Here is a 14,458-nt window from a genome sequence, read left to right as displayed (position 1 = left end):
CAACCATGTAGAAGAAGACCAAGATTTTCACCGTGAATTGTTTTCAAAATTAGGCTAGAGATTATCTATTCTTTATTCATATCATTCACAGTATAAGTTAAAGTTCTTAAACAAACAAAAGAATTACTCCGTAACTTTTTAAAGGCTAAAAATTTACATTAACATGTTAATTATAATTCACCCTCACTCTAATTAACTTACAAATTTGTTGTCGAAATACCGTTATAATCAAACCTTACGAAACGTCAAATGCTTAACTCTGTCTCCCACATTAAAATTGCTAAATGATTTCACACATCGAACATGTGACAAAAGTACACGAAAGCTAATAACGCTTTCCTTATGCACAGTTAGAAGACACTAACCTCCCTCGCAATCACTTAATTTTCTTGAAAACAAGGTACCTTTTTGGCTTTTTGTATGCATTCCTTGTAAACTTTTTCGTAAATTGTTTGTAAGAAGATTGCCTGGCATATGACCTATCTCCTTTTTTTTCCTTCAAAAAAAGGTGGTTAACATCGATAGATGAGCACGTAACCTTTCGAAAACATCACTCACTGTTTCATTCATGTTGAATCACACCAATTGTTAATATGTTTGGTGAATATACAACCCCAAACCAACGGATAAATTTTACTCGGTTAAAACTTGTATACTATCAAGGAAGAGAAATGCATCTCGAAACTTCTTGATTTCATTAACTTGCATCACGTGTAGTTCGATTTTCGCAACTTTATAACATATTCGAAAAGGGGATGATATTTCCAATAATGTATTTCAAAAATCCACTCACTTTATGCATTTACAATCTATCAATGCATAAATGAGTGGATATATCAAATACATTGTTGGAAATATCACTACTCATGAACAGCTAATCTTTACATTGATGTGACAATCGTACATTATTCACAACTTTGGATTGTCAGGTGTGACATTTCATACATAAATGCTAATTCCAGTATCTCCTCTCGAATACATCGGATATGCATCTTCGACTTGTATTGTTCTATCGTTGAATTTTCTTGTATACTTCGAGCAGCATTTTTTGGCTCACGGTTCGTACTTAGAGAGTTATCGGCGGACCTGTTAAGGGTCAATCGGGGTCGGCCGCCCCCGGTGATCCAAAATTTTTCCAATGTATTCATGTGTTAAAGTTCGACGTTTGATGAATTCATATGTTAAAAAGTGACATTTTGCTTCTGTTTACTTGTTTTCCCAAATTTTAATTTTTTTACACCGTAAGAAAAAAAAATTTCATGGATCCGCCGAAGGTTCACAAAGTACTTTTTTACAATTGGGACTGAATAAAAGGTTTATGGGTGCTTGATTCAATATGGGTATGCAAATTATGTTAATCCTCATGGAGACTTGCTGTCTCAAATTATTGGTAGCTTGAAAGATCATTTATAATGCAGTATTCTACTCAGATTCCGACAGATGCTTATTTGGATGAACAACAAATAATAGATTTGAAGAAGTCACAACATGCTGCTGTTCATTTTCGTGGGACAACACGGTTTTATACAAGCAAGCATGCATAATTCGATCGTAATTGTATATTTGGGAGTGCCCCTTCCACAGCATATCAGTATGGTATATGAGGGCTGAACAAAAACTGTGACATTACACTACTAATGTATACTCCCTTCGTCCAAAATCTATTGTCTCCAGACAAAAAACACACAGTTTAAGAAAAAGTACTTGTACTTTTTTGTTAACTTTCCAATCTTACCTCTTACTTTTTACTTATATTTTTGTCTTATATATAAAAAGTAGGGGCACAAAGGAATTTTATCACATTATTCTTTTTCATTTATGGAAGTGAACAATTAATTTGAGACATCCTAAAATGAAATACTAGACAATAGAAATGAGACGGAGGGAGTAGTGTGTAGAAGTAATATACGATGTTCACGGTAAAAGAAAGAATGCCCCTGAAAAGCTTTATACACGTTAATATATATACATCAAGTGTTTTTGGATACAGGGAGCAATATACCATATAGGATTATTATAGGGATTATGTTCTACACACAGATATAACACCACAAAAGCTACAAATTTCATGTATAACACTGCCAATTATATTATATAATTATTATTATATATGCTTTTAGCTTATACCACACTACAAATACGTATTTTATTATACAACATTATCCAAAAAAGCATACATGAGACAAAAGCTATTTGTGTGGTATTATTATATATAAGTACCAATAAAGAATAATAATACCAAGATAGCTAATTCGAGCTTAGGGCGCTCGAGGGAATGAGAGTGTACTTGGAGAATCGATTCTGACAATATGTTCATCTTCACCACCAGACTCTTCGCTCGAGTAATCCATTTCACGAGTTTCAATTGCGTCTGAGGTTTCACGTGGGCCCACTTGATTTTCACTTCCCACGTTCATACTCTTTCTCACTGTTGTAGACCCTTCCGATTTCACCGAAATGAGCCGGCGGGTCTCTATGGTTGGGACCCTTGGATAAGATCTGCTATGAGATGGCTTCCTCGGTGGCTTTGGTTGTCCATTTGGAGATGTCAGTGGCTTTGGTCGTCCATTTGGAGACGTACGGAAGCTTTGTCTTTCATTAGATATCTGATTAATCAAATAAATGCAGTCAGCTTTTTAAGTGAGAAAATTAACTACTTAAAAATGAAGAATACATCTAAAAAGAAAGACGTACCATGCTGCCATACATGCTTAGTTGCTTTGCCCGGGCAGAAAAATTGTTACCAGGTTGATCAACATTGTTGGGATGTTCAAGATTTTGTTTAGATCTAAAATGGCGTTCGGGCCAACTCATTAGCCCGCTATGTTCTCGGGTTGGGGATCTTGTAGGGTTATCACCACCATGTGATATCAATGAAGAAGTCCTCCTTTGAAGGGTTCTATTAGCTTCAAATCCAGCCATGTCAAACATGATCACCCTTGCCCTTGTCTCAACTATGTATGATGATGCATGATGAGAAAAGCTTGCACCTTATCATCATCATCATCAACAAACCAAAAACATTAAACTAATCAGCCATTTATATTGTTTCAATGATTGAAAATATATAATATACAGCACTATATTAGTCAGTGTTGCAGAAATTGAAATTACTCGGGGAGTATTTTTGCAACTTGGAAAGTACTTGGTCAAACTTGGTCAAAACTCGAGATAACTCGGAAAATTATCGGTCAAAACTCGGGATTACATAGAAGATTGGTCAAAATTGATCAAAACTAAGGTGTCGTTTGTTTTTCAGTTTGCAGATCTTATTATGTGTTATGTATGCGTGCATGCAGACGTTTTTACTGCAGACTATTTGTTTTTCTGAATACATATGATAAAATAATGTCTTATTCTGTCTATAACCTCGCAGACTTAGAAATGTGCTTCTAAATGTTGCAGACATGATTAAGTTATTTTGCAAACATAAAAACAAACAGTCTTTAATATTCAGCATACAGACCTTCAGGTCACATCTTTTTTTACAACGTGGTCCGCAGATCTTCAGACAAAAGCATCTTAAAAAAAAAAAAAAAAACAGCGCCTAAGTCAAAACTCGGTAAAAGTCGGTGCAAGTCAAACTTGGTCAACATCCGAGTACTCCCTAGTTGGGAGTTTTGCAACCTTGATAATAGTAAGGTCAATAATGGGATTAAACTAATTCCAAAAATGTAAATGTTACAAATAGAGTGTAGATTACCTGCTATTTCTGATGTTCGGAAACTGCGGTCAGCATATGAAGCAAATAAAGCAGCTGGTGCAGTGATAAGTTCTAACGTACCCTGTGGTTTCACGAAACCTTCTAATACAAAACCAATCATATTTTGAGGTACTTCAAAACTTTCTCCACTTAAATAGGTGCTCATCGTGGATCTTTCTGCCACGAGGGTCCTCAACTCATGCATTGTCATTTTCTCAAATATATGAGGAAGCAACAATTTTGAGAGTATAATTGAGCTTTCCTGTAACCAAAATAAGGTTCAATTGTGAGTTATTGCTCATGTCACAGCTTTTATTCCCGTTTTGTTATAAAAATTTTACTTTTAAATTGACCAAAAATGGACGTTCTTCTCAAAAAAAGGAGATGCAGCTAGAGAGCAAGGTTGCAAAAATCGCTACTCGAGGAGTACTCGGTCCGGAATTTTTAAGGGAGTACACGTATGTTGACTAAGTTTGACTTTGACCAGGTTTTGACCATTTCGACCGATTGTTCGAGTAATCCCGAGTTTTGGCCAATTTCCCGAGTAATCTTTTGAGACCAAATTTTGACCAACTTTGACCGCTTTTGACCAAGACTGGCCAAGTACTTGCCCGCCTTGCAAAAATCAAGTACTCGCCGAGTAATGTTCTGCAATAATGCTAGTGAGATGGGAGTAAATGTAGCATATATTAGGTATAAGAAAGGGCGATAGCTAATTTTTTACCCATTAATCATTGTTGCAGCTTGTATAGCTTTTAAGAAACTCTAGTAAAAAAAATGATTATTTGGTTTCATGCATAATCATTTTATCCAAACATGAATGAACTGATTATTGCTAATACAAGAGATACAATTCCAAAAGACAAATCAGAAAATGTATTTGGTTGTTGCTATGTGCATGTTATCCAAACATAGTAAGTTAGATTTTCACATTACCTGCCATAAGAAATCTTCAACTGCATGATCAGTTCCAAGTACGTTGAGTATCTTTTCGGCTTCAATGAAGAAGCCGAGCACGACAGAATCAGTAACAATGTCACATAAGTAAGGTTTTCCAATCAGCACTTCGTATAACCCCAAAGTACTTCCATGTGCAAATGTTGGATGCAACGAGTGCTTGTTTCTTATTCTTTGGCTTGTCCACTGTCAGACAAAATAGAGAACATGTTATTTGGTTATATAATAGAGGTGGAAATTTCAAACCATTAACATATGAATGGGTCAATTCAGATTATGGTTTGCCTTCAATGGGTCAAGTAGTAAAAGTAAAACCAACAAATTATGCTCATATAAGAACATGTAACATTGGCTGAAAGTGAAAATGGGCCAAAGTTGGTTGATTTGAGTTTTTTTTTTTTTTTTTTTTTTTTTTTTTTTTTTAAATAGCTCAAACTGAACGGGTCAAATGCGTCGAAATATGTTCACGGTATACTTCTAATACTTATTACCTCCAAATAATCTTAACTACTCAAAAGAGATAAGTAGTTACTGGGATCATATAGCTTATTCTTTTATCATATTAGCAGTCCTAACTATTCATAAACACATTAAACTTAAAGTTTTTCTGGTAAACGAACCCCATTTCAACAAGTAGCAAAACTTATCATGTTGACACATGCTAAACTACCAGTTACCTAACTTCGCGTTTGCTACCTTTTATCACATACTAACTAGGAGTAATACTTAATTGGCACATGTTTCTTACAAATGTGTTAGTAAATACCGCACATCAATCTTTACCTTCACCACACCATTAGAAATGAGCCAAAAGCCATTTGGTTTGGATCCCTCCTTATAAAGGGCAACACCACGTAGTTTCATTGTCTCCTTTGTGGACCCCACAATTTGGTCACGCACAGATGACGGAAGTGCGCCCAACAGAGGATTGGCGCTAATCAGATCGTGTGCTTTTGGAATCTTGACCAAAGGAGGATTGCGTAGAAGCTTCTTCAAGTCAGTCTGTATTATAATATAAATAACTTAATAACTTTCTTAGACCTTAAATCCACTAAAGGCAAAATGACAGACATATTTGTGAGGACGAATACCTGAACATCATCATGAAGATGAACCAATTCCTTTTCCTCTAGTAATCCAGACTTCTCAAGATCTTGAACGTATTCAATTAGATGATTGAGCACCGAATATGTCACTTGCCTTGTTTTCAAAACACGTAAAACCTAAAACATCATCATCAATGTACCCAAAAAAGTTAACGTAATGTATTCTTTCTCAAGAACATTCGACGCAGGAACAAGTTCATAAATGTAGAATATCACAAAACGTGTTCTTTTTACTAACCTGTGGAAATGTAACACGAACATCTTCCAGGAACGATTTTGCTTCCTCTCCTTCCGTCTCACTCTCGTTAATTATTGCCAAAGCAATTTCACTATCACCTGCAGTACGATTTTGTATCTTATAAACCCTTTTTATCTTATCCCAACTATATGATGATATACACACACATACATACATAATGACCTGGCAAACAAGACCCAAAGCTTCAAAAATGGGTCCATTGGTTGAAGACCCAATGGGTCCAAGCACATAATATCAAAAAATTGCTTCAAGACCCAAATGGGTCCAAAATCACATAATAGAAAATTACTTGAAGACACAAATGGGTCCAAATGGGTTTACTTCAAAAGATTTGATTTCGACATGCGATTTCGAGGCGCGTTTTTCAACGTGCGTTTGGGTCAAACCCATTTGATCTTTGACCCAACCCGACCCATCTCGACCCGTTTGCCAGGTATATTACATATACATATTTTTTTATAAGAAATCATATTTGAGCAACATATTAACTTCCAATGTCAAGAGTGAATACCAATGAAGTCATGTAGTTGTTGTCGTGCAATCCTATGGGCACGGAGAAAGGCAGCAGATATATAACATCCCATTTCCAATCTTTCAACTGTGAAGTAGGTTACAAGCTTGCGGGGAAATCTACTTGTTTGTAGGAACTTATAATAATTAGGAAAATGAACATTCGCTTTCAACCCATTCCAATCACATAACGGTTCAGACGAAACCAGATCAAGTGCTCCATCTACTGATTGCATTAAAATGTTTGCTGTTGCTTGGGTGATCCTTCCTTCCTCCAACATCACCCAATAAGCAGCTTGCACACCTAACATTAAAAAGACTTAACCATTTAGAAAGAGATTACAGAAAGACATGTAACATATGTTATATGAATGAAGTTGTTTACCATTTAAAAAGCGTATACGTATATCAGATAGATGCATGTTTTCAACATTGTTATCATTATCTGATGTATCATGAGGATGGGTGCGTTCTCCTTCAATGTCATGCAAACATGTGATGTATTTCTTTACAGTAGGCCAATCAGCAGGTCCTAGTTCCTCATCATCTACAAGATCACCAAAAGCCCCCAATGCTTTGCTCATCATTTCATATTTTGTGTACTCAAGTATACGTCTCTACAAAAAAAGATGAAAATATATAGATATATACAGCAAGAGTAACATGATAGAAGATTACATGAAACAATTTACTAGAAGAGTATATTTGCACTTGTAGGGCACATAACAATGTCCTCATGCATAGTATATACAGCATACCTTCGCCGACGATAGCTTATCCATACCTAGCATCCGTAAAAGAAATTGAGTAGTTGATCCATTTACAATGAGAGTAAGAAACACAATTCCACCCGTGAAGAATACAAACTGCACAAAGAAACAAAGAATCTGATGATGCTCCATTCAACCTAAGATAAAAGTCCACCTTTTATTTTGGTTTGATCTAAAAAGAATATTCCATTCTACCTTTAGCTACTCATTTTCAAAAATGCATCAGAAAAATGTGTACTTTGTAAAGGTATAATGGACATTTGGCCATTAAAAAGTGTAATAACTAATAACTGATCGTTCCTCAAACTGAGTTGTTTGCCTAGAGGACGATAGACACCTATAATTTGGGACGGGGAAAGTATTTAATTTAGCTCATTCATAAATCTCTCCATACACACTTTATTTCCAAAGGATCAAATGTAACATGTAGGATGTGGTGATATAACAATGTAGATATGCAAAATTCTAAAAGGGAGTACCAGAGTCCCTGTTTCGCGAGTAATGTACACTGATGTGTCACTTGATTGCTGAAAATAAAATACAAGGTATTAATTAGTACAATAAAACATCAAAGATGTTGAAGCATAAATTAGGGTTGAAAAAGTTGGCTGACTAGTCGGATTTGGGGCCCAGTTCGTTCCGACTAAGCCCAAGTCTGTCAAAGTCGCTGGTCAACGGGTTAAAATCAGTCAAAGTTGGTCAACGGCCGACTAGTCCCAACAAGATCCTGCCTAGCGACGTTTACAAGTATGGCTTAAATAATATTTTGTGCAGAGCAAGAATACCTGAAGCAGGAAATAAGATGTATAGGTGACTGGAACCACATATCCTACTGTGTGCACGAATATAAATAGGAACGAAAACAGTTTCCTTTAAAAAAGCGTTAAGTTCTAGACACATTCCTATCCTGTAGCAACTAAGGATCGTAATTTAAGTAAAAAGTATACGTTTTAAATTGAATTTCAGGCAGACTTTTAAACCCATGAAAATCTGATTCTACCATTTTCATGGCGTCTTTATTTTATTTTCATTTTTATTTTCTTTTTTATTTTTATTTTTATTTTTATTTTCTTTTTTATTTTTATTTTTATCCTTACTATTTTTTTTTCCCTACTATTTCTTAGTTTTTATTTAAAAAAAACAAATTTCCTACTTTTTGGCCGGAGGTCCACTCGGAAGCAATCTCTTTATCCGTCGAAGAAAGACAGGGATGACTTTCTCTACTTTTCTGGGTGGTGAAATGACCCGTTTTTATTCTCGGGTAGGGGAAGGATTGTCTACATCTCACCTCCCCCATACACCACTCAGGTGGTATTGGGTTTTGTTGTTGTTGTTGTTGTTGTTGTTGTTGTTGTATACGTTTTAAAAACCATTATGATAAACAACTTGTGAGAACTTTCATATGAAGTCCTACTGCGTGTATGAATAAGAATAGGAACAAAAACAGCTTCCTTAAAAAAAAACATTAGAGTGCTAGACACATTCCTATCCTATAGCAACTAAGTATCGTAACTTAATCAAAAAGGTCCATGTTTTAAGAACCATTACAAAACAAAATTTACGAACATGGTATTGGGAAAGTTCGCAAGGAACATAAACATTAATAAATTTATAAATTAAGGAGCAATTTCAGGGTTCAGATATATGCATTTCTTAAACTTCTTCTACATATATAAAAGGATAACTTGCCTTAACCGACAGAGAAAGTGACAATGCAACAGCACCTCTTAGACCAGACCAGATAAGTACAGTAGCTTCTTTCCAATCCAAGCCATAACCAAAATAACGCAGAAATGGATATAATGATCCAACTACTATGGCCCGCGAAAGTTGTAGCAAAACGTAAAGGAGGATAAGGTAGCCCCAAGCACTTTCTGTGTCACACATAATCATTTATTTCCATGCCAATGCAATATATGTAAATCATTTATTAACATTTATTAACAAAAGAAGATAAAGAAATGAGAAGAAAATGTAAGAAGTGTTTACCTTCATGTTTGAGAATGCTGTCACCTCCAAGTATACCTTCAGCTATGACTACTCCACTGACGCACACAAAAATTAAATGATTTATTTATTTTTAATAGTTCAAGCACTACACACAAAGGATAATAAGAACCATAGCATTTTCCCCTTATCTTTCATATCAAAATAATGTTAAACATGAAGTTTTTATTCCGAGAACGCATACCTCAAGATGAAGATTAGTGTATTAGCGATATATGCTACCATTTCCCTGCAGTTCAACACGGGAATGGCCTTAAAGAGTATTACAAAGAATTTGCACTCATGCACGTTGAAAGAATACGATAAATGTGACTTAACAACTAGAACAAGTATACGGGGTATTGACCCATAAGCTATTGATTCCAGTTTTTAATAATTTAAGTGCTGCAGAGGTGATACCTATACCTGGGTATATTGGACAGTTATACTACTTGTGCTTTAAGTAGTATTGATAAATTGATAATTGATAATAATAGTTTAAAATAAGTAACATTTGTATATTGCTAATAGATGGGAGTCACTTCATTATTACATGATTTCAGTGGTCATCCTAAAATGTGTTCAATTTTTAAGAATCTTTTTACAAGGCCTTTAGACAGATGTGTGGCAAGGTATAACTATAACTATAACTATAACTTTATAAAGGAAGACTGATATACGCAATTGCAAAATGGTTAGTAACATGAAAGACACCTAGAACTATCCTCTATTTTAATAATCATAGTTCGAGGTCCCCATATCTTGATATGTAAATAAAAACATTCTCTGTAGATAAAAAAAAAAAATGCATACTAATATATTTAGCAAGTCGGCTGAAGCAGATGGTTTATGTAAAAATACAAAGTTCGGTTACTACTTTCTTTATTTTTTTGTTTGCTAGTACTCCGTACTACTTTCTTTATTTTTTTCAATTCAAATAAAGATGACGAAATACAAGAGTTTACCAAACTTTATTTATCATAAAATTGTGTAACCTTTTAAAACCGCTAAAAAGACAAGTAAAATTCTTAAAATATACTGAAGGTTTAAAAGATGACATCTGTTACCCCTGCTTTAATGAAATCATTAAAAAGGATAAATATTCGACTATTTAGACCCTGTGACATCCTTTGAGATTAGAGTTCATTCCTATTTTCAAAACAAAACAAACAGATAAAAAAAATACCAAAAATGATGCAAGCTTTGTTGTCCTTCACCTTTGAAAGCAGTTCTAGCAACAGCAGCATAAAACCTGTTCAAAATTTTTCCTTATTCAAATTAGTATACATTCACTATATGGAGGACTGTTGATGAAATTCAACTTACATTCCCAACGTCATCACTGTTAATACTCCAGAAATATCAGCACCTTCTTGAGACTATCACAAGAGAAATATGTAAATTAACATAAAGAACATGTATATATAGAAATCAAATGTTATTTCTAACGTAATAAAACCATACCCCTCACTCAAAACAAATAAAAAATACTTTCTAAAGCCATATATTCATCCTAGGTCTTCATTACCTTTAAGAAAGCACTATGAGATCCAAGGATATGAAATCATGATACAAGATTATCTATCAACATACTAGCAACTAAAGACATGCGTGAAAATTGCTGCAAGCCTATTTAAATTTAGTGCAATTGAATTATAGGATGTGAAGTAACATTCATTTCTTACAAATTTAGGTATCCAACTTTGCAAAATAATGAAATTTGCTACCATGAAAAGTATAACAGAATTATATGTAGCTTTGTGAGTTTAAGAGATAACATACCGTGTAATAAGCAAGGTAGCTCACAGCAAGAGTCAACGTAATTTCAATCACTGTATCATTGAAAATAAACCCAAGCCATAAATAAGACGCCAGACCGAATGCAATACCAATTCCTACACTGGACCAAACAAATAACTTTATCAAACAAACTATAACCAAGATCAGGGTCGTCCTGTTAAATTTATGGGCCCTGTTTAACCAAAAATGTGCCCTTTATATACGAAATTTTTTCAAAAAAAATAATAAGTTCAATAATACTAATAAAGTCAAAAGTACTAAGATCAATTAAAATAACGATTGTATTAACAAATGAACCTAGGTATATAATGTTAGGCTAATTTTTTTTGGGCCCCTACAGATGTTGGGCCCTGTGCGACCGCACACCTTGCACGCCCCAATATCTGGCCCTGACCAAGATGTTACAGATTTAATAAAAGAACACTTACGCTCCAAGTGATACCGTTGCTAAGAACTTAATGATACTCCCCCAGCTGAAGGTTGATCCAGTTACCATTCGGAAAAAAAGTGTATACACAACGATTGCCGTCCTGAACATAAATAATGCAGCTTGTGATTGTGAATAAATAAATCTTAATCTTAATTACACATCATAGGAACTTTTATTTCATGAGATTCTAGAACGAGAAACAAAAATATTTAATATTTAATATTTAACATATACCCATCATTCATTAATGATTCTCCTTCAATAATGGTACTTAATTTTTTGCTAGCACCAAGCTCTTTTAATAAAGCTACAACAGCAACAGGATCGGTAGCACTTAAAAGTCCTCCAAGCAGCAACGATGTTTTCCAGTTCCAGTCATATGGAAAAATTAACTGCAGTTATGTGTTCAAATATTGTTGGAAAGAATTAAACGTTTACATCATAAACAAAAATAAAATAAAAAATAAAATAAATTCCAAAATAAAGTATGCAAGTATACCTTCAAGGCTGCACCAAGAATGAATGTGGATATTAAAACCCCAGGCCCAGCAAGAATTATCATTTGTGCTATACATTTCTGCAAAGACATAAAGGTGACATTTTTTTATGATAAAACAACAGTCTTACCTTTATAGCAATACATCATAACAAAACTACCTTGATATTTTAAAATCCAAACACGGTTGTAATAAAAAGAGAATCTAATGTTTGATCACATAATCAATGAATTCCAGTCAGCACATGTGGAGACCAAAAAAAAAAAAAAATATGCTTAAAATGCTGATACCTGATAATGAGTATCAATATAGCTCTCAATAGTAACCAAAGTATAGAACTAACCTTAATTTGATGCACCTCCATTGAAAATGAACTTTCAAAAAGAAGAGCGGGAAGAAAAACAGCTAACAGAAGATCAGGATCAATATTTGCCCCTGCATATTAAACATATTTGTGACTAAAAGATGTGCCAAAAAAAAAAAAAAGATGCACTGAATCTGTAATTCATCATAAGTAATGAAGTTGATTTTACTTACATATCCTGATTCCATCACCAACCTTTCCTAACCGATGGCTTGTTCCATATTCTGCAGAATAAATATCTTTTGACTTAAGAAAAGAACACAATTACTATAATCAAATAATTTTAGCAATTTAAAAAGAAGCTTTTATATACGTTTGTATTTTATGGAAGTACCCTAAAACTAAAACTCCCACATGATATCTTATTTGGTTCATATCTAGACCAAATTTAAATATCGGGTGTATACGTATTCAGTCCAGAAATCATATATCTATTTACTTGTACCTTGAGTTGAGATATCACACGATGTAGTGTACTCAACAATCTTTTCTATCTTAATTGAATATGTAACATCTCAACAGTGTGAGTATATCATCGTTAAGTGATGTGTATAAAGCCTATCTCAATAATGTTTGAACCATGACCTCTTTAATGAAATATATACCCAATATAAGATTCGTAAAATAGTAAAACAGAATCACTTATAAGGGAATGAGAGATTTGTCTTAACAAAGCTTATTGTAGTTTAATCAATACTGAAAACACATTTTTGTAACCTGTAAATATAGCTTCTTTATTGAATAAAAAAAAAATTATACTAATATACTCAAAACAAGTCTGTACATACACAACATAAAATTTACTGGCATTGCACAATGTTAGCTACTATATGCTCACAGACAGTTACATCTGAGCTCACAAGCTTCGACCTATTTAAACCACTTCATTTGTTCACTTGTAAAAATATCTGAAATACAGGGGTCATTTCCTTGAGCAGAAATTATAATTAAAAAAAAATAAATAAATAACTTAAATGCAGTAAAAGTGATTAGTAAACTCTATTGCCACTAATTTACTGAGCTTAATAATGTAATAATGAAGAAGATGATCATGCTTTGAGTATTAGCAGCATTATTCTTAAATGCAGACTCTTTTTGCCTTGAAAAGATTCTTATTCTAAAGTATTATTCAATAAAATACATATTAATTAATCATGCTTTGATTTGATTCCTCCAAATGATAAACTCAATAGACACCTACTGTACTCAATTTTTAAACTAAAGTAGATCAACTTTTACACTTTATTATAATTCAGTTGAAATTGCTTCACATGAGATTCACTTATATACTACTACTCTATCTACAACTTTACAAGGACTTGAGAATTCAACATCTATAGACAAGATTCAGGTAAACTGAGAAATTAAAATTACAATAAAATTGAAATAAAGTAAAGGAAGGTGAAAAGTGTGACCTAATGAACCCATAGCGATGCCGAGAATTAGCAAAGCGACTGTGTACGGAACTCGAGTTCCTCGAAGTAAATGTCTTGATGCGATTCCTAACACTAATGAGATCCCTACGAATAACACCGCGCTTGTAGGATTCGATGAATCACTAGCAGCAGAAGCAGCTTCTTCATCCTCTGATGCTGATACTAGTATCACGTTTGACCACTCCACTGATGACATTGCCTTTGAGGCTTTGATTCTGAGAATTAGATCACAATTATCAATCAATGAGTAGTATTAGATATATAAATATAAATATAAATAGGTTAAATATAATTTTAATTATTTAATTTAATTTTTAATTATTTAAATTAATTTTTTTTTATTTATATTATATATATATTTTACTGAGTGATATATAATGAACTGAATTAGCAGTGGTCTCGATCAGATACCTTATTCCGATCGAACAGGACAAAATCAGGATATATTATTTTGGAAGAGTGGAGTTACTTGGCGTGATTAAAGTCTGCAATGTATTTATTTATCATTAGGAAAAATTAAGCCATTAGTACTCGTAGTTTTTTTTAAAATACATGACAACACCTAAACTTTTTATTTTTCAGAGTTGATACCTACATTTTGATTAAGTTACGTGATTGATACTAGCTGATAACGTCCGTT

General features: G+C 33.7%; 1 protein-coding gene across 1 annotated transcript; it reads right to left on the bottom strand.

The window, feature by feature from the left end:
• Positions 1-2,073: 2,073 nt before the first annotated feature.
• On the bottom strand, positions 2,074-14,052 carry LOC139850659 (sodium/hydrogen exchanger 8). Its single transcript, XM_071840209.1, has 23 exons — positions 13,798-14,052; positions 12,556-12,606; positions 12,362-12,453; positions 12,021-12,098; positions 11,756-11,913; positions 11,520-11,621; positions 11,074-11,191; positions 10,618-10,670; positions 10,478-10,543; positions 9,497-9,541; positions 9,295-9,350; positions 8,995-9,179; positions 7,785-7,832; positions 7,294-7,401; positions 6,921-7,152; positions 6,537-6,839; positions 6,005-6,102; positions 5,752-5,883; positions 5,444-5,662; positions 4,640-4,846; positions 3,704-3,965; positions 2,695-2,990; positions 2,074-2,606 (listed from the first exon to the last, which is right to left on the bottom strand). The coding sequence occupies exons 1-23, from the start codon at positions 14,012-14,014 to the stop codon at positions 2,259-2,261; spliced, it is 3,474 nt and encodes a 1,157-aa protein (XP_071696310.1). The 5' UTR covers positions 14,015-14,052; the 3' UTR covers positions 2,074-2,258.
• Between the last annotated feature and the right edge of the window lie 406 nt (positions 14,053-14,458).

This window comes from Rutidosis leptorrhynchoides, chromosome 5 (genome assembly GCF_046630445.1).
Source record: "Rutidosis leptorrhynchoides isolate AG116_Rl617_1_P2 chromosome 5, CSIRO_AGI_Rlap_v1, whole genome shotgun sequence".
NCBI classification, from domain to species: Eukaryota; Viridiplantae; Streptophyta; class Magnoliopsida; order Asterales; family Asteraceae; genus Rutidosis; species Rutidosis leptorrhynchoides.
Note: the sequence above shows the minus strand (reverse complement) of the source record. Positions and strands in the feature narration are given on the sequence as shown.